We start from the raw sequence: 20,499 nt of genomic DNA, 5'->3' as shown, positions 1-20,499 counted from the left end.
TAGACACTTTAACATGTACCTTTTGGCTTGATCCTTCTACCCACCATCAGCAAGGCAATACGAGTCAAGGCACTCAATAAACAGAACAATTTTCTGACCTATAAGAGTTCATGCCTATTGAATGGATAGAAGCAAAGTAACAAAAATTGTAAATATTACCCACAGGTATGGAAGAAATTCTGTGGTCTAGGCCTACAGGAAGATGGAGGACAACAGGAAAAACAGAACATACTGAACAAAAAGAACCGCAGTATTACAACTCAGTTTAGATCAATATATCAGGTTCATACTAACAAGACTTTCATTTCAGCCTACTGGGTGGGCAGGGAGAAGGGGGGTGTATACCTCTCTATTTAAATAAAGCTGGAAATGCCTTTAGAAGTCCAATAATCTGTATTTTAACAAAAGTGTTAAAGTAAGCGATTTCTTCAAGATCAGAGACGTGTCTTGAAAAAGAAACCTTGTCTCCTAATTGCTGGCAGGTGCTTGTAACACTACGAAACTGCAAAAACCTACACTTTTCCCTCCAATCAGAAGGATGTGGGATCAAGTCATTTTGCATACAGGAATGATAATACAGCTGCCTATTTACTTCTCAGGATGGTCATTAAAACTAAAAAAGTGTGAAACCCTAAAAATACTAAACAAATGTTAATAGTAACAGTGATTTAATTTTTTTAGCTGTCTTAAAATACTCTAATAATTTCTAAAATTTAGCATAAGGTAACTCTATTTCATTTTCTAATGTTTGAAAACAGGCCAACAAATTGATTGCAGATAGAAGATTCCTATTCCTATACAAACACTTCCCCTCATCATCTATGCCTCAAATATATTTTATTCTCTTAATTCATTTTTCCAATAATGTTTTTCAGGGAGAGGAGTGCATTCTGCTCGTTTAGATGACCTCGGTTGGTAGCATTTGTAACTCATGTATCTTTCCAACTGAAACTAAAGCAGGTTTAAGAAAACCTGGGTTCACACCATTGCTCAGCCAAGGTCAATCACTCCCTCAAGCACTCTGAGGAAGCACACAAGGATATTCCCTTCAGTAACTATAGTTGGACAGGAAGAGGGAAACACTTCTCAATAAGGAGAAAGAAAGGTGATTGATCTGACATACCTACAAATATCCTCCTCAAAAATACAATTCATATTTCTTTTTAAAATAAAAATTAAAATAATCATATGTTAACTTAGATAAACGAGGATCCCAAACCTCTGTGAACTTAGAAAATCTAAACAATCTAGTAAAAATATTTCAAATGTAGGCACAAGAAAGTTTATGAATCTAAAGGAAAGTCTCCATTCAAAAAGTTTTATAAGAATTAAAGTAGTTCAAACTATTGGGAAAGATATATGGTTTTCCTGAACAAATTCCACCAACTAGGACTCTTAACTTCACATAATTTTAGACTCTACCCAGAGCGCTCACTTTACGAGGAGGCAATTTCTTACTCTTTAAAAAGTATCATCTACTCAACCATTCACTCAACTGGCATTTAGGTTTTCATACCAGCCCTTCCTTTTATATTTTACCTGTTTTATATTCTTATTTTCATGTTTCCTAAATATACCAAGGGATGTAGATAATCCCTCAATCACTCTGCATTATTTCCTCTCACTTGCGCCAATTTGCTAAAATTCTAAGAGAGGACTTTTCCATTTGCACAACAGAGAAAAATACTAGCCAGATAAGCCATGAGGAAGTCATTATAAGAATCTTTTTTAAGGGTTGGCCAAATTTGCAGCCAGGAAAATTCTAGAATTCAATAAAAGTTTGATCATCCTATTGTTGAACACTTGGTTCAGTCTGATCTGACCTCTACATACCTTTCTTTGATTTCCTGAAGGGTTTTATTTATTCCTTACGAAACACTCCTCTACATCCTCCATCTCTGTAGCCATTATTTTCTTCTGTTAATTATTTATTTCTACCAGTTTATATTTCCCCAGACAAAAAACAAATTCACTGCACTAAAAAGAATCTTACCTTCTTATCTTACACTAAAGAAACTACATAGAATATATACAGCCATTTCCCTGTTACATGAAGAAAAGACTGTAGAATACATACTTTACTCTATTTCAGGACTTCCTGCAAAGGAGAAAGTACTTTTTAAAAACTGTAAAACAGCTGACAATCTCTTGTACTCTCAAGTTAACTTTCCAGCTTTCCTATTTTTCCAGTTAAAACCTTCACTGATTAAAAAACTTGGTACCAGTTTTTAAATATGTCCTTAATGCCAAAATCGATACCTAATTTTTAACCAAGAGCTAAGAATTTTTATAAAACAAGTACGGCATATTTACAAATGTCTAATATGGAGGTGTTACGGTATTAAAAATAAGTATTTACAACAGGAGGACAGAAATCCTAGTTCTAATCCCAGCACTTCTGACAACTAGATGTGGAACCTAAGATCAGCCACTGAATCTCTCTGGGCTCTCAGTTCCTTCATTAATATAATGTGAGCTTTCAACAAGGCACCTTTGATTCTACGATTCTAAGAAAAAAATGGCTTCAAGATAAAGTCCACTTTTCTACTAGTTTGAGCTACAACTATGGAAAGAATTACCTGAATTATTTCACGTTTACTAAGCAGTAAAAATGTAGTAACCAATTCAAGTCTAGATACCATGATAGGCTGAGAAAATGAAATTTACCTGATGAATAAACAAACATTTCAACAGGAGTACCAAAAGTCTTTTCATATCTGTGTATTGTGGACAATACTAACATGGCCAAAGATTTTCATGGAATGATGTAAACTTTCTGTGGTTCAAAAATACTAGGGTTAAAGGTTAACTCTTAGAGTTTTCAGAACTGGAGGATATGCAAAGAGTTAATCAACTAGCATATTGTTTTCACAAAAATTTTTCTAAAAAGGATTTAGAGACTTTTACAGCCAGAAACAATTAGGGAATACTTGTTTCACTATTTCCTTTAAACCAGAAGACAGCTATATATTTAAATAAAATTGCAATATGAAAGTCTGCTAAAAGCACTTTTTTTTGTTGTTTGTGCATTTTGTTTGTCACCCAATGTCATACTAACAACTCTGCATCTCATTCTAAAGCACATTATACGGCGAGATAAAATGAAAAAGACCATTTTTTGTTTCCCCAAGGGGGAAGTACTTCTGTTAAAAGCATCTTTTTATGAGACTACTCTTTCTGAATTACCAATAATGCAAACCAAAGAATTAGATACTGTACTCTAAAATTTAATATTTGTTCAATTCTTATTCATATCCTATAGACATCCCATGTGTACAGGTAAAAGTATGCTAAATGCTTAAACGTACTTAAGAACCTGAAAGATTGAACATTTCTGTCCTTCAATCAGTTGGCTGTCAGGTCATGAGCATTCATTTTGCAATAAAAGTTTTCCTGCCTTTCCTATTATTTTAACTCAGCTCAGTTAAGAAGAAATAGACTGGTCCACAAAGAAAATGGTCTGATTGTATATATTTTATCTTTAATAAGGCTAAACTAATTTCAAACACTGTATGTATGTAAAACCAAGAACTAAAGAGTTTTTTGAAAAACTTAAAACAATGAACTATTTAAAACCACAATCACAAGTCTGAATATCAAGATCAGAGATGAATTAAGAAATGAAATTAAGGGCTTCCCTGGTGGCGCAGTGGTTGGGAGTCTGCCTGCCGACGCAGGGGACACGGGTTCGTGCCCTGGTCCAGGAAGATCCCTCATGCCACGGAGCGCCTGGGCCTGTGAGCTATGGCCACTGAGCCTGCGCGTCCGGAGCCTGTGCTCCGCAACGGGAGAGGCCACACAGTGAGAGGCCCGCGTACTGCAAAAAAAAAGAAATTAAGATGAAAGAAATCCATTATGTTTGTTTTTTAAACGTTTACCTAATACTTTACTACGACTTAATTCTATTTTCTCATAAGATCTAATAAGCATGTTTTCCCAAATAATTAGATGTGTGTAGAAACTGTTATACTGGATATCTAAACCACTATTAAATCTGTAAAAGGTAAAACCTAACCTTGAACATTTTTCTCCTTCTGATGTCCAACTAGTAATGGCCAGAAATAATGAGTTCTGATAGGAAAACCTTCTTCCTTCAGAGCCTTCATTAGAGCTTTTGCCAAATCTGAAAGAGACACCATAAAATGTTACAAAGCTACCTCAGCAAAACTTACTTATGTGGGTTTTAATTACGAGAATATAGTACCCATATTTTTGGCTAGTAAAGCACAGTGAAGTGTGAACTGGAAAGGAGATGTGTGCATCTGGGCTTCCTTTAACTTCTTACAGTAGTCTTTAAGCTTCTCTGCAGGCTAGAAAAGAAAGGCACCACATCAGCTGATCTGCAAATATCCTACCATTTGACCTTCTGTAAATATTCTACCACTTTTGAGATAAAAAATTTGAACTTCTCACCCTCTTTCTACCCAATAATCTTCCAACACAAAAACAAAGTTCTCTTAATATTTATAGTTGGTCTAATTTCATAATATGTTCTCTTATTTTAAAGAATATTGTTTCACTGCCAATTACATTGTCTACAAAGAAAAAATGGACTATGTAAATACCGTATTCATAGTCACACAGTGTCGTAAAAAGAAACTGCCAAAGTCACTCAGACTGTCTTCCCTTGATATAGGACATGCTAATAAAATCTGCAATGCTGTATCTTCCAATTTTTCTGTGACTAAAAGCAAAATGAGGTTCATTGTATCTGGAAAGAAAACAAAGACATCTTTTGTTACTGATTTGAACAATATTTCTACACTGTTACCAATATGAAAGACAAACTTATGAACTACAAATACCAAAAGGATTTATCTGCCTAAATAATAGTGAAATACTTCCAAATCAAAACATTCCCACGTATTCATTCACTCAAGTTTTTCAGTTTATTAAGCTGACTTTAAAAGAATCCTATGTTCATCTACCACAATACCCTATTGTTAAAGAATGCCCTTTCCATCATGTAAAAATAGTAATTCTTATTTTTAGAAAAATCATGAAAATAAAAATTGTAAAACTACCTGGAATATATCTTCTTTCATATGTAATTTTTTCCAAAATTTCTGAGACATATTGAGGATACCCAGCTTTACTGAAGCTAAAGATAATTTGCAAAATATCACGATCCATAAGGTAAAGATCAGACTTCTCCACTTTCTCCAGGGTCTATAGACAGTTCCAGGAATTAGAAGAACAAGTTAGACACAAGTTTTTTTTTTTTATTAAAGCTAAATAAATTAAAATACCAAGATTTAAAAAAATTAGAAACACATACCATCTAAAGGTTTAAGACTTCTTTTATGAAACAGAAAAACATTCTATTCCAACAATAACTGTTACATCAACACCAAAGTACTCAACTATAGTAAGAATTCTCCTTCAAGACTGTCTACAAGAGATATCTTTAAAAACATATAAACTACACTTTTCTGCATCCTGCAAAATGTAGCACAGTTTATACAAATGATTTTAAAGTATGCTTATTTATATAAGTCACACCTGTTTAACATGGTCAATGTCACCCTTCTCAGCATATGCATTCAACAGTGCTAGGTATGTGTCTGGACCAGGCTCAATTCCAGCCTCTTTCATCACTGTGAGAATATTTTCTGCATTCTCCATATCTCTGTAAGTTAATTCAAAGAAAATAAAATAGATTACCATAATACTGCCAAATGTCATATCATTTAATCTAGAATGTATTACTTACGCTTATTAAAATTCTTAAATACCATTTAGAATCGTAACATCAGAAAAGAATAAATACATATTAAACTGGTAACAGATTTCTGAAATAATAAAGATCATAAACATCTCAAATTTTTATAGGTAACTTTTCCAAAAGAGAAACCAAATTAAATAATAATTACATAGACATTAAATAACGTGCCCTCTTTCACTTGGTATGTTGTGACTTAAATTTACCTTTTTAGGAAAGAATAACATTTAGTAAATTATTCTTCAAAAATAAAAATATTTTCCAGGTCACTAGCAGAGTAGTTAATAAACTTTACAAAGTCAGTTACTTTGGATCAAGTCCAATTTTTAAAACTGAAATCTTCAAATAAAAGTTTGATGAAACAGATAAATTTAAGAATAATTTATTTTAAGACGTGCATGTTCTACCACACACACTCAAGATTTTTTTTGAGAGGTAGATAAACATAGTTTAAGAATTTTCCACAATAATTTTCTGTAATTTAAATCTCACTTGAGAATAAAACCTTAGGTGGAACATTACCCAGCTCTTGCATGCCCTGTAACAAGAGCACTGAATACTGCCTCTGTGACTGGAAGATCCTTAGTTTTCATAAATCCAAGAATCTTGCTGCAACAAAACAGAAATAAAAATACTTCTTGGAAATACACATGAAAAACACCTTTTACAACATGTGCACACAAAATTCCACTCCCTGAAGTTCTATCAATAGTCTTGAAGTACTCTTGTTAAAAACAGTAGATAAGTTTTAAAAATCTGATTGTTTCTTCTGTACTAATTAACCTTTAAAAAGCATAAAGTTTAGTGATTCATTAAAAATGAGATTGTACATTTCAATTTATTCCTTATTTCCTAAACCCTCCATCCAAAAGTATTAATAAATTTTACATGAGCAGAGAAATGTCATAACTAATTTTATACAAATCACTGAAAAAAGAGAATATTATCAGTTTTATAAATGAATAGTGTAAATGGTTAAGAACATTTACTTTTGGAAACAGCAATTAAAAAAAAAGTAAAGCCAGCTTTGTACCTCAACAATTTTAAACTTCTGCTCCAGTAAATGAAATTTTTAATTAAAACAGCAATTTTCAATTACATTTCCCCTTTCACAAAATTTTATATTTTATCTAAGTCATATGACCAAATTTGCTAGGTTAAAATACTTCTGAAATAATTTTCTTACTAAGTAGAAACTTAAAAAAAAAAGAATGAAAATATTCTAGGTTTACAAGACTTAAAATTTGTTGGCTTAAACATACATTTATAGAACTACATACCTGGCACCTTCAATATCTCCCATATTACAATAAGCAGCAATCAACCTTTGGTATGTCACCTGTCAATGAAATGGGCCAGTTAATACTGCCTAAAAAAAATTTTTTTCTGGGTAAAAATAAAAGTGGATATGACCAATAAACATTTATAATAGCAACTACTTACTCGATTTGGTTGAATGTTTGCTTTCTCCATTTTTTCCAAGAAGTCAGTTGGTGAAAATTTATACTCATTTTGAAGGTAGACTTTAAGCAAAGCATTATAGTGACTTACATCATACACAGTACCTATAAATGAAATTTAAATCAAATTTTTAGAAGATCACTTAAAGTCATACCCTTTAACACAACTGAAATATGTGCACTTAAATGTAACAAACAAGGAGGGTAAAATTATCACTTCAGCATTATACCCCATATTTAGACCCACCTATATAGAAATTCTGCCAGAACAGAGGAAACTAAGTATACAAGAGAGTAATTACTGAATTAATGGACAGTTACAAGTAACTGCCTATTCAAGGACTAAAAGTTCTTACTTATGAAGCACAGTATTCCCTTCCTGTTAGAAAATGCTGACAAGACCCCTGTATTTTTTTTAACATATTTATTGGAGTATAATTGCTTTACAATGCTGTGTTAGTTTCTGCTTTATAACAAAGTGAATCAGCTATACACATATACAAATATCCCCATATCTCCTCCCTCTTGCGTCTCCCTCCCACCCTCCCTATCCCACCCCTCTAGGTGGCCACAAAGCACCAAGCTCATCTCCCTGTGCTATGCGGCTGCTTCCCACTATCTATTTTACATTTGGTAGTGTGTATATGTCCATGCCACTGTCTCACTTCTTCCCAGCTTACCCTTCCCCCTCCCCGTGTCCTCAAGTCCATTCTCTACATCTGTGTCTTTATTCCCGTCCTGCCCCTAGGTTCTTCAGAACCATTTTTTATTTTTTTAGATTCCATATATATGTGTTAGCATACGGTATTTCTTTTTCTCTTTCTGACTTACTTCACTGTGTATGACAGTCTCTAGGTCCATCCACCTCACTACAAATAACTCAATTTCATTTCTTTTTACGGCTGAGTAATATTCCATTGTACATATGTGCCACATCTTTATCCATTCATCTGTCAATGGACACTTAGGTTGCTTCCATGTCCTGGCTATTGTAAATAGTGCTGCAATGAACACTGTGGTACATGACTCTTTTTGAATTATGGTTTTCTCAGGGTATATGCCCAGTAGTGGGATTGCTGGGTCATATGGTAGTTCTATTTTTAGTTGCTTAAGGAACCTCCATACTGTTCTCCATAGTGGCTGTATCAGTTTACATTCCCACCAACAGTGCAAGAGGGTTCCCTTTTCTCCACACCCTCTCCAGCATTTGTTTGTAGATTTGTTGATGATGGCCATTCTGGTGTGGGGTGATACCTCAATGTAGTTTTGATTTGCATTTCTCTAATGATTAGTGATGTTGAGCATCTTTTCATGAGTTTGTTGGCAATTTGTATATCTTCTTTGGAGAAATGTCTAGTTAGGTCTTCTGCCCATTTTTGGATTGGGTTGTTTTTTTGATATTGAGCTGCATGAGCTGCTTATAAATTTTGGAGATTAATCCTTTGTCAGTTGCTTCATTTGCAAATATTTTCTCCCATTCTGAGGGTTGTCTTTTCGTCTTGTTTATGGTTTCCTTTGCTGTGCAAAAAGCTTTTAAGTTTCATTAGGTCCCATTTGTTTATTTTTGTTTTTATTTCCATTTCTCTAGGAGGTGGGTCAAAAAGGATCTTGCTGTGATTTATGTCATAGAGTGTTCTGCCTATGTTTTCCTCTAAGAGTTTTATAATAGTAAGACCCCTACATTTAAAGTGGCTGAAAGATTTTTCCTTATAAAGCAGTCCTTGCCACATTACAGATACCCTGAGATGGATGAATTGTGACTGCAGTTGTTATATACAGGTAGGACTGTGCTAACAATTTTGCTTATTTACTAACCAGGCTACTCAGTGTTTGAAGTCTCCATTTCCACTCCATTTCTAGTTGCTGAACACCATTTCTAGCCTGCTATTGTTAATTACCTGTATTCCAATGCCCTTTGTTTTCTATGTTTTTTGTTTTTGTTTTGCGGTACGCGGGCCTCTCACTGCTGTGGCCTCTCCCGTTGCGGAGCACAGGCTCCGGACGCGCAGGCTCAGCGGCCATGGCTCACGGGCCCAGCCACTCCGTGGCATATGAGATCCTCCTGGACCAGGGCACGAACCCGTGTCCCCCGCATCAGCAGGCGGACTCTCAACCACTGCGCCACCAGGGAAGCCCTCTTTCTATGTTTATCTTGCCTAAAGCCGTATCAATTAAGGTTACCACTCAGCCTTACTATACCAATGCACAACATGACATCAGGGTTACCATATCAATACAGTGCTAACATGTTTTACTAAATTGTCAGGAATTAAATTTTATATCTTTATTCAACTGCCTGTGGCTACACAGGCCTGTGGTGTCAGTTTGACATTCAAAGCAGTAGAGTCCTGTTCTATTAAATGAAAACTTGTTTTTAACCTTAGACATGTAGTGTATTTACTATGTTTCAGGCACTGTACTAAGTGCTCTGCATACAGAGGTTGAATTACTCTTCACAACAGCTTTCAGGAAGGTACTGTTATCATCCCCATCTTACAGATTAGGAAAACTGACTCTTCCATTTACCCAAGGCCACAAGGCTAGTATGTGACCATAAATTTGAATGTAGGTAGTCTGCCTTGAGAGCCCAATCTCTTAACCATTGTAATACTTTATACAGGGCCTTATAGGAAACCATATGCAAGTCCACATCTGTAATATAATTATGCAACAGGGTTACCATGTAGTGTCTGAGAACTTTCAAAAAACCATCAACTCAAGCTGAACTCTAACAATGGTTGGCTACAGCTCTAAGGCTGAGGAAGTTATATTCTATAATTTTATAAAGGTATTTACTCTAGTGTGCTGGAAAAGCTTAGGAAACTGCTGAAAATCCAGATAAGTAACATCTACTCTGGATTTTCATACAGATTTTAGTCAAGATCAATGTTAACATAACTCAACTGGGTTTCATTTCTTTGTTTCTGCCACATTGACATCGTTCTACAGATGACAAAAACGTTTCTGCGAACTTCAGTAAAAATTTTATCCCCATATTTACTATTATGTCTAGTTAATTTCATGGGTCATTTCTTGAAGAATAATTTTTAAAAAATACATCGTGTATCTTTCAGAGTGAATTAAAATCTTTAAAATTTAAATTAAAAACTCAAAGTTTAGGGACATAATCCTAAAATATCTTACTTTAATAATCAAAAGCTATATAATAGCATTTCCTTATGTACCTTACCATATACCCTTATACCTCTAATACTATCTCATGGCTCTGGCTCTGCTGTCCATTACTTTTAATGTTTTAATATTATGTTCTTGTTCAATCTCGTTAAGTAATAATTTTGTAAATTGTCATCCACTTACATTTATCTTATACTTATTTTGTTCAAACCTGAAAGAATATCCTAAAATATTACTATTTTAGATAAAAGCCAGGTTTCTTACTAGATTAGTGCTCATCCATTGGTGTATTTTGGATAATTATTCTCTCTTCCATGTATTACCTTGTGCTTGCCCACAGTAAAAGTTACCTGCCACTTTTCTGTCATCTCACAGGGCTTTTTAATGTGTAGTTATGTTAATTAGCTTGACATTTTACTGTTCAAGAAAAATACGGTGTCATCTGAAAACTTTAAGATGTCATTATATAGTCCCCTTCATTAAGATTATATAAATATATTAAATGTGGACCTGTCCTTAATACCAATACTTAAAAACATGTTTGCACTTTTTTGTTCAGAGTAGTTTTTATCCCTCCCTACCTTTGTCTCTAAACCAGAGTTCAAGTGATCAAGGTTTTTTGCAATCCCAAAGAGATTAACAGCCTTTGTAAGAAATAGTTTTCTAAAAAATTTACATCTATCTTTTTCCAAAATGTGATTATTTTCTTAGAGAATTTTTTTTAAGTTAGATTTGACTGACTGGCCCCAAGAGTGGAACTGGGTGTCTGGGGAACATAGGTCAAAGCCTTTCACTATAAACTTTATTGAACCTTTTGCATTTGAACCATGTTAATATTAATAGATTTACTATTTAATGAAGTAGAATTTGAATTTTTTTGAAATCAAGTTAAATTTGCTTGAACATTTTCTACAATTTCAACTATTACTACTTTAGTACCCAACATATGCAAAACACTGGAAGGTTCATGACAAAGATCTAAATATGAATAAGATAAGATCATCAGCCTCCAAGAGAAGAATATCTATTAAAAAGACAAATTCAGGGACTTCCATGGTGGCGCAGTGGTTAAGAGTCCACTTGCCAGTACAGGGGACACAGGTTCGATCCCTGGTCCAGTAAGATCCCACATGCCGCGGAGCAACTAAGCTCGTGTGCCACAACTGCTGAGACCGCGTGCCACAACTACTGAAACCCAAATGCCTAGAGCCCGTGCTCCACAACAAGAAAACCCACAATGAGAAGTCCACACACCACAACACAGAGTAGCTGCCACTCACTGCAACTAGAGAAAGCCCGCGTGCAGCAACGAAGACCCAATGCAGCCAAAGAAAAAAAAAAAAGACAAATTCACAATTCTAATGCAGGAAACTGATGAGACACTAATTGGGATTGGAGGTAAAACTCTAGAAAGCAAGGATTTAAATTATAGCTTGAAAAATGGATTGACTTAAAGAGTAAGAAACGAACACTCCAGAAAAGATAAATAACCTGAATAAAAAAACTTAAGGAGACATATATTATCATGATGTGGCCAAGAAGTACACCAGAAGTAATTCTATTTTTAAAAATTTAGGGTTTCCCTGGTGGCACAGTGGTTGAGAGTCCGCCTGCCGATGCAGGGGACACAGGTTCGTGCCCTGGTCCGGGAAGATCCCACATGCCGCAGAGCGGCCAGGCCCGTGAGCCACGGCCGCTGAGCCTGCGCGTCCGTAGCATGTGCTCCGCAACAGGAGAGGCCACAACAGTGAGAGGCCCGCGTATCGCAAAAAAAAAAAATTTAGCATATGGCAACATTGAAATGAGAGCCTATCACTTCCAGACTAAAGGGGACTAAAGAATCCCCTTTAGTCTGGAAAACTCAGTTCCAGTCTCGGATCTGTCACAGCTCATTCTGTAACTTTGGACATATTACCTAAGCTAAAAAATCTCTTACAGCTTAAAAAAAGTCTGTGAAAAAGAGTCACGGTGGCAATCTACCAGGTTTCTAACAATATTAATTCAACAACTAGTTAACAAGTGTAATAAGTTCAAAGCATTTTTCTACTGGCAAAGAGAAAAACAAAGATGTTATGAATTCTACTCTCACAAAGGATATACAGTATAGAAAGAAGACATGTTTGTGAACAATTATAATAGAAAGTAATGCGTGTCTATCTTTCTATTGAGGTATTAATGTTATGACTACTATGTAAGGGCTCTTTTCTATTTTAGAATATAACCATTCTCACAAATATTTCTCCCAGTTCAACATGTGTTTTTAAATTATGTGACTTACTGACATATAGATATTTCTAGTTTGCTTTGTTAAGATTTTCTTAAATCAGGAATGAACACTGAATTTTATCAAATGATCTTTTAAACTATTTTATTTTTTGAATAGGTACTATTCATAGCCCCAAAATGAAAAAGTATAAAAGAGTATAGGATAATCAACTATAATTTTTTTTAAAAGTATAGAGTAAAAATTGTATCTAGTGTTTATCATCCTTCCAGAAATACTTTAATATCATATGCACATACACATATAAACATTTTTCTTCAGAATGGTATCAAACTATATACTCTGTTCTGCATCTTAATTTTTAATTATATTTTGGAGAAAACCCCACATTAGTATATGAAGAACTGCATTCTTTTAATGGTTGCACCGTATTCCATTTTACAGACACTCCATAATTTATTTAACCAAACCTCTAGTGAGGGACATTAGAGTTGGTTGCAATTTTTACTTTTGCAAACAAGCTACAATGAAGAATATCCTTTTGCACATGTGAGTATATCTATCTAAACTCTAACAAACAGACTATGTTGTACACCTCAAGTTAATATAATATTGTAAATCAACTGTACGTCAAAAGGAATTTTTTAAAGTATAAACATATTAAAACACTGAAATGCTTGATATGTTAATAAATTCTAACAAATAGAAATGCTTGGTCAAATAGTATGTGCACTTATAACTTTGACAGACTAAATGTCTTTCTACTTCGTTCTTTTTAACTTACCCTAAAAGTAATACTTGTTATGAAAAATTATTTTATTCTTAATGCCCCTAGATGTCACTATAACTCACCAAATAAGTCATATCACAAAAAAATATGAATCAAGTAAAACCCTTCCATAAAACTGAACTACAGCATTTATGAAAAGAAATTCTTTTTTACTAAAAGAAAAAGTATCTACACCCTTTATACACATCATATATTCATACAATCATACCCAATTTCTGAAGTTCGTCCCATATCCTATGAGCAAATTCTGTTCTCTCTGAGAGCTTTAGTTCAGGCAAGAGAGAACCACAGCTGCGCAGCAGAAGCAAGGCTTGATTACCACCTCGGCTACCTATGAAAACAGGTTAACGTATAATATTTAACATAGTATCAATACCATGCAGATAAATATCAAAACTTAAGTTGAAATCTGTAAATATTTTAAAATCTCCTGCCTCACTAAAGATAATATTAAAAGAGTACTCATAAATCAGAAAAATCCTATCCCAATCAACAAGTATCACTTACAATGTTACTACAAGTTTTTAAAACTGATCTGTTTTCTTAGGGAAGCTAAGGTTATAAATCTATACAATCTGCAAGACTACAAAGAACCTAGTGTTTACTGCAATAGAAAGGCTAAACTTCTCAGTATCTTATGAAAATAGTACAAAGCAGTACAATTAAAACCCAAGAATATCCAACTTAGGTTTATAATCCTCTACAAAATATTAACTTCCTTCTCCCTTTATCCACATGTCTCTGAAAGCTGACTTTAAAACAAAAACAAACCACTTATTGCATGATTCCATTTATACAAAGTATCCAGGATAAGCAAATCTACAAGGAAGTACACTAGTGGTTGCCTAGGGCTGGAAGGGATGGAGGTCTGGGGACTGATGTTTAGGAGTATGGAGGTTTCTTTTGGGGGTGATAAAAATGTTCTAAAATTGACTGCGGTGATAGCCGTACAACTCAATAAATCAAAGAGAGAAAATGATAAAAACTGTCTTTAAATGCAAATTATTACTGATACTTCTTTAGTATCCCTCATCATGAGATTCTACAGCTTAATGTGACTGAAATCATGGATGGGCTTTGGGAAGCTGGTGGATGCTCTCAAACTATATACAAAATTACGTGTGTGCCTTGCACGTGGGCTTTTGTGTGAGCATGTGTGGTTAGGGTTTTTTTTTGGGGGGGGGTGTTGAGGGCAAGTTTCTATCAGATTATCAAAGTTGCATAAGTGACTCAAAAAAATTTTAATAGCTAAGTGAAAATGAAAGGGAAATAGTGATTATCAGTCTTTCTGGGAATTTGTCATATGTGATTATCTTAGGGAAAGCAGACACTATACAATAGAAGATAAGAAAAACTAATATCTTCCAAGAAAATTTACCACTCAAAGTGATTCCTTCATAAACTGTGGGAAAAGACCATTTTTATTTGCTGATTTTGAAATAAACACGCAAAACAAAATGTTTTACTCAAAACTTTGCTCTGATGAGTTGGAAAAACAGATCACAATCATAACATAAAATCATGAATAGAAATAACAAAATTTGAAGTATCAAGTAATGTGCTCTATAATGAGCTTACCACCAAACCAGTACTTAAGTTCAACTTTTTGAACAGAAAATCTTGAAATACCTGAGTGGCAGGTGTTATCAAAGACTTTTTGTAGAAGAGTCTTAGGGATGTGGCCAGTTCTTCGGACAGAATTATCTAGCCTCATTAGATCCCAATCAAACTGACTGGTATTCCTTCTATGAGAAGAAGTGGCCTCCTCTTGAAGATAATTCTTTTTTTCAGCAGCAATGGCATACAGCCTGGCTTGGCTCAGTAGCTCTCTACAAAATGAAAGACAATTAGAAATAAACTATGTCAACTACTAACCACATAGGTCATCTTTGTGAGTAAAATTTATACAAAGCTTTCTTATTAGTTACTAAATACCTAAATTCATAGCACAATAGCAAAAATGCACAGAGAAGTATAAATTGGTAGGGAAGAAAGTTTTGACCTTTGCTTTAAATGAAGTCACATGCACATAAATTGCATGCAAATTAACCTCTTGAATAACTGTTTGACAATGTCTGGATAACTTTTCACATGGAATCAACTCAAACTAAGACAATAATACAGTATGTTTTAAGTGTTTTTAAATCTCCCTTAACCAAAACCAAGTCAGTGAAGGAAAATGAAGATTATGCTACAAAGCTCTTCTCACCTCTACAAATGAGACAGGAGATCTAAAATATATCTAAAATTCTGAAAAATTCTAAAGCATTCTTCAAATGCTTTCCAGGTGTTGCTTATTATGAATTATTAAGAAGACCAATTTCCAAGTTAAAATTATACATTTTAAAGGATCATTAACAATGAAAGAATTTCCCATCTTTCTAAATAAATCTGAAACATTTTATACTGATGTTTCAACTCTCAATTCATACGTCAAAATGCTAACTGTATACTTTTCTAATCATTTTAACAACTGCAACCAACAAATATAAAACTAGATTTCTGCTGTTAAACATCATTAATTTGGGGAAAGTCAAAAGGAAAAAAAATTAAGGTCAGACTAGTACATGTGTGTTTACAAAAAGCAAACAACCTTTAAACCATTCAACATTTTAATAAAACAGGTCTAGCATGCAGACCAAATGCTCCAAAACGTGAAATCAGAGGTATTCTACGCTGTAGAAATAGGCTCTACCTGATTTACAAACATCAAACTTAGAAATAATCCTTATGTGTAAAGGAAACCCTGTCATAAATCTTTGAATTGAATTTAAACTCTTTCTGTGCATTCAAATCTCACACAAAATTATCTAATTCTCAGAGATTTACATCTTTACCCCCAAATATCTTAGACTTTTCAGAAGTAGCCAGTAAGTATAACTAAATAATACTAAGTATATAGTAACTAACTATAATGTAAAAACACTCTACTTGCTAATTTGAGAATGCGTTTAGGATGACAATCACATTTTTCTAGCATGTGCACATTTTTTACCACAATTACCAAAATAAATATTTACATACTAGTGAGTTTAAAAATAAAATGTTGACTTCCTATCTTATGTTATTAACCTGGAAAACCAGTCACAAAACTGAATGATTAAGTACCTGATGTTACATTAAAGAAAGCTACACCAGTAGTTTCACAACAAGGTTATGTAAAACACAGAGGCAGTAACTGATACTCGACTAGAAATTCTACCACTGTGACCTGGGACAAATCACAACCACTCTGGCCATCAATGATTCCACCTATGTAAATCAGTAGACTGGAAAACAATGGAAAAAGTCAAAATAGTAACTAAACAAGACAATGTCTTATCTTGTTTAGTTAAGAAGCCTAATGATCAGCACTTGTAGATGGCTAGTTGATTAAAGTTAGTTAAATGAACTGAATTAATTAAATGCTAGATTTTTACCTATAAACCGCAGAAGATACATGCCTACATATACTTATCCCTTATTTTCAAAAGTTTTCTCTGGCTGTTTGTCTGGCTGTTACTAACCTATGCCCTTGTTAGTCAGGCAAACACAAAATATTATTTTAAATCACCCAGAACAATGTGTCAGGTTCAGGAGAGTGTGCAATAATATTGTTCAACAATGAAAGCTAAATAACATAAGAGATTTCAAAATTGTAGTGAAGTGTATTTGTCAATGTTTTTTACACAACCCAAATCTGATAAACTGTGAAGGGGCATAAAAATAAAACCTCTGTTTAAAATGCAGTTTTAAAATGTAAGATCAGGGACCTCCCTGGTAGTCCAGTGGGTAAAACTGCGCTCCCAATGCAGGGGGCCCGAGTTCGATCCCTGGTCAGGGAACTAGATCCCGCATGCATGCCGCAACTAAGAGTCCACATGCCACAACCAAGACCCTGTGCAGCCAAAATAAATAAATAAATATTAAAAAATAAAATAAAATGTAAGATCAAACAAACACAAATAAAATCCAGGCAGAAAACAGAGACATTAATAAACCAGCACTGCATGCTGAACATTCTAAAGCTAATTTTTCTCACAAAATAAATCTTTAATGCTGCTAAGTCTCCTTCACGGGTGTTTGGCTTTAATTAGTTAAGTCAAAATATGAATCTACTATAAAATAAACTGGGGAGGGAAAGAGTTACATATTTAAATCAGAGGATTCTTCACTCTTCAAAAGGATTCTCCAGGGCTTCCCTGGTGGCGCAGTGGTTGAGAGTCCACCTGCCGATGCAGGGGACACAGGTTTGTGCCCCGGTCCAGGAAGATCCCACATGCCGCAGAGCAGCTGGGCCCGTGAGCTGTGGCCGCTGAGCCTGCGCGTCCGGAGCCTGTGCTCCGCAATGGGAGAGGCCACAACAGTGAGAGGCCCACGTACCACAAAAAAAAAAAAAAGGATTCTCCAGTGCTTCCTCATATGGCAGCGTTTTCTACATTTCTTATTTGACACAGAATTTATTTTTAAATTCACTTGAACACACCCTGAAGGAAAAAGGGTGTGTTCACAGCCTAGAACGATAGGTATGTTGTGATAGAAAGGAAAGGAAAGAACAAGTGCAGGGGTTAAGGTGGGTCCATGCAAGGCAGGAACCTAACCATCAGGCCTGAACAAGCTGGAATGCACTGCCTCCAAAACCTGATGACCAAGTGATGTAAACACATAAGGGAAAATTATTTTATCATTTCACCCAAGTATCATAAATGGCTCCTTTACATTCTTGAGTTAAATTTCTCAGGTTCCCTCCTGAGACTCCAGCACTCACAACCAACTTCCAGGTTACCCATGAATTTTCTCTGGCAAAATCTGGCATTTAAAAAGTTATTTTTCTCAGGTTTTGTTGTTTTTTATAATGGGTGCTAGTGTTTTTTGACTCTTTAGTGAAAAAAATAATGATTTTATAGTTGAGCGTCCATATTTCAAAAAGGTACAAGGACTAGATTATTATTAGATTATTATAAACAGGCTTCCATGGGTTCCCTAATTAATAGGCTCCCCTATTAAGCCTGTCACTTTTAAAAATCAATGCCTTACTTTTTCAAGGCATTTTTAAGTTTACAGAAAAACTGTCCAGAAAGTACGGAGTTCCCATGTATTAGACCCTCTTCCCCCTCCACCTAATTTCCTCTATTAACATTCTGTATTAGTGTGGTACATTTGTTACAAATGATGACCAATATTGATACATTTTTATTAGCTAACGTCTATAGTATACAAAAATGTTCACGCTCTGCGTGTACATATCTATGGGCTTTGACAAATACATGACATGCATTACAGAACCACAGAGTATTTCACTGCCCTCAAAATGCCCTGTGTTCCACCTACTCATCCCTTCCCCCTCCTCCTGAACCCCTAGCAACCACTTTTTACTTGTCTTGTTTCGCCTTTTCCAGAATGTCATATAGTTGAATCATACAGGATGTAATCTTTTTCAGATTGGCTTCTTTCACCTAACAATACACATTTAAGGTTCCCCTGTGTCTTTTCATGGCTTGATAGTTCATTTCTCTTTAGTGCTGAATAACATTCCACTGTATGGATGTACCACAATTTGCTTATCAGTTCACCTACTGAAGGACATACTAGTTGCTTCCAATTTTGGGCAATTATGAATAAAGCTACTGTAAACATGTATGTGCAGGTTTTTGTGTGGACAGAAATCTTCAACTCATTTGGGTAAATATCTAGGAGTGTGACTGCTGGATCATATGGTAAGCTTATGTTTATTTATCTTTGTAAGAAACCGTCAAACTATCTTCCAAAATGACTGTACCATTTTGCATTCCCACTAGCAATAAATGAGAGTTCCTATTGCTCCACATCTCACCACAGATGCCATAGGTGTTTTAGCCATTCTAACATGCATGTAGTGGTATCTAACTGTTGTTTTAATTTGCGATTCCCTAATGACATATGATATGAGCATCTTTTCATATGCTTATTTGCCTTCAGTATTTCTTTGGTGAACTGTTCAGATCTGCTAATTTCTCAACTAGGTCATTAAGTTTTCTCATTGTTGAGTTTTAAGAGTTCTTTGTATGTTTTGGATAGTCTCAGTGTTTATTTCTTTCAAGTAAACTTTTTATTGAACTGTTATTCATTCCTTTTAAACTCTGAATATACACCAAACTAATCACATACATTTTTAAAACTCTCCCTTCCCTATTCTCTTCTTCCTTTTTCACTGCTATTATGAGCCAATTTAGAGCTATCAGAGTTTAAAGATACAGCAATAGAATAGGTATAGTCAGTAGCTAATGTTTATTATGCATTTAAGACATGCAAGGTAATAGAAAATTAGGACTATAATCTTGACTTTACAGATAAGAAAAGTGAAGTAACTTGCCCAAAGTCACAGTAAAAGCTAGTTAAATGACAGGACCTGTACCTGTACGTGGGTAATTTCATCCTGAAACAAGCTCAACATGGCGGAAGGGCATCAAGGAAACTAATCTGGCTGCAACAGGCAGTTTACACTGGAAAGTGGTAAAAATTAAACCTAGGCAGGGAATGTGAGACGAGATAAGGGAAAGTCTACAGTGGCTGATAACGACAGGATTTGGATTTTATGACATGCTTATAAAATACAAGACTGATTTTCACAATGCTGCTCTCACAGCAGCATATTTTGCTGAACTATTCTGTAGGCAATAGGTATCCAAATTTCTCTTATGTTCTCACCAATCCCTTATTTTAACTATTCTACTTGAGTTTTCTTTATTTAGTCTGTTGATATGGTTGATTACATCAACTGACTATTCAAACCTTGAACCAGGCTTGCACACCTGGAATAAACCCAACTTGGTTGCAGTATATAATTATTTTATACATTTTATGTATGTACTGACTCCAATTAAGTTTTAACATGCTAAAAATTCAAAAAGCAATGACTCCTCCTAAAAGTGGTTGGTATTCCTTTCAAATTTCTTCACTGCTACTGACTACACCACCTTTACATTGTTCCCTCAAGCTCAAAATCTTAGGATAATTGCTCAATCCCAATCCCTCTCATCCTTCACAGCACATCTGTTGAGCCCTCAGATACCTCTTTATTTCTGAGTTCCTTGTTCAATCCAGAACACATGGATTTTTGGAACAAAACTCATATTAGTTTCTCAGGCTTCAGCTTTTCTTCATACAACTGCCAGATCAATCTCCCCCAAAACCGTCTCATGCCACTGCC

General features: G+C 34.7%; 1 protein-coding gene across 1 annotated transcript in view; it reads right to left on the bottom strand.

Annotated features, from left to right (window-relative positions):
- Positions 1-20,499, bottom strand: part of LRPPRC (leucine rich pentatricopeptide repeat containing) — a 106,549-nt gene that overhangs the window by 77,196 nt on the left and 8,854 nt on the right. Inside the window, exons 2-11 of the mRNA XM_029231905.1 lie at positions 14,961-15,160; positions 13,540-13,662; positions 7,166-7,287; positions 7,003-7,061; positions 6,245-6,331; positions 5,503-5,629; positions 5,025-5,169; positions 4,566-4,711; positions 4,205-4,310; positions 4,016-4,123 (exon numbers count right to left, since the gene is read on the bottom strand). Coding sequence (XP_029087738.1) covers positions 4,016-4,123; positions 4,205-4,310; positions 4,566-4,711; positions 5,025-5,169; positions 5,503-5,629; positions 6,245-6,331; positions 7,003-7,061; positions 7,166-7,287; positions 13,540-13,662; positions 14,961-15,160 — 1,223 coding nt within the window. The remainder of the gene's footprint in view (positions 1-4,015; positions 4,124-4,204; positions 4,311-4,565; positions 4,712-5,024; positions 5,170-5,502; positions 5,630-6,244; positions 6,332-7,002; positions 7,062-7,165; positions 7,288-13,539; positions 13,663-14,960; positions 15,161-20,499) is intronic.

This window comes from Monodon monoceros, unplaced genomic scaffold (genome assembly GCF_005190385.1).
Source record: "Monodon monoceros isolate NGI ecotype Baffin Bay Population unplaced genomic scaffold, NGI_Narwhal_1 Super_Scaffold_19, whole genome shotgun sequence".
Taxonomy (NCBI): domain Eukaryota; kingdom Metazoa; phylum Chordata; class Mammalia; order Artiodactyla; family Monodontidae; genus Monodon; species Monodon monoceros.
The sequence above is the reverse complement of the archived record's forward strand: the minus strand, read 5'-3'. Positions and strand labels throughout refer to the sequence as shown.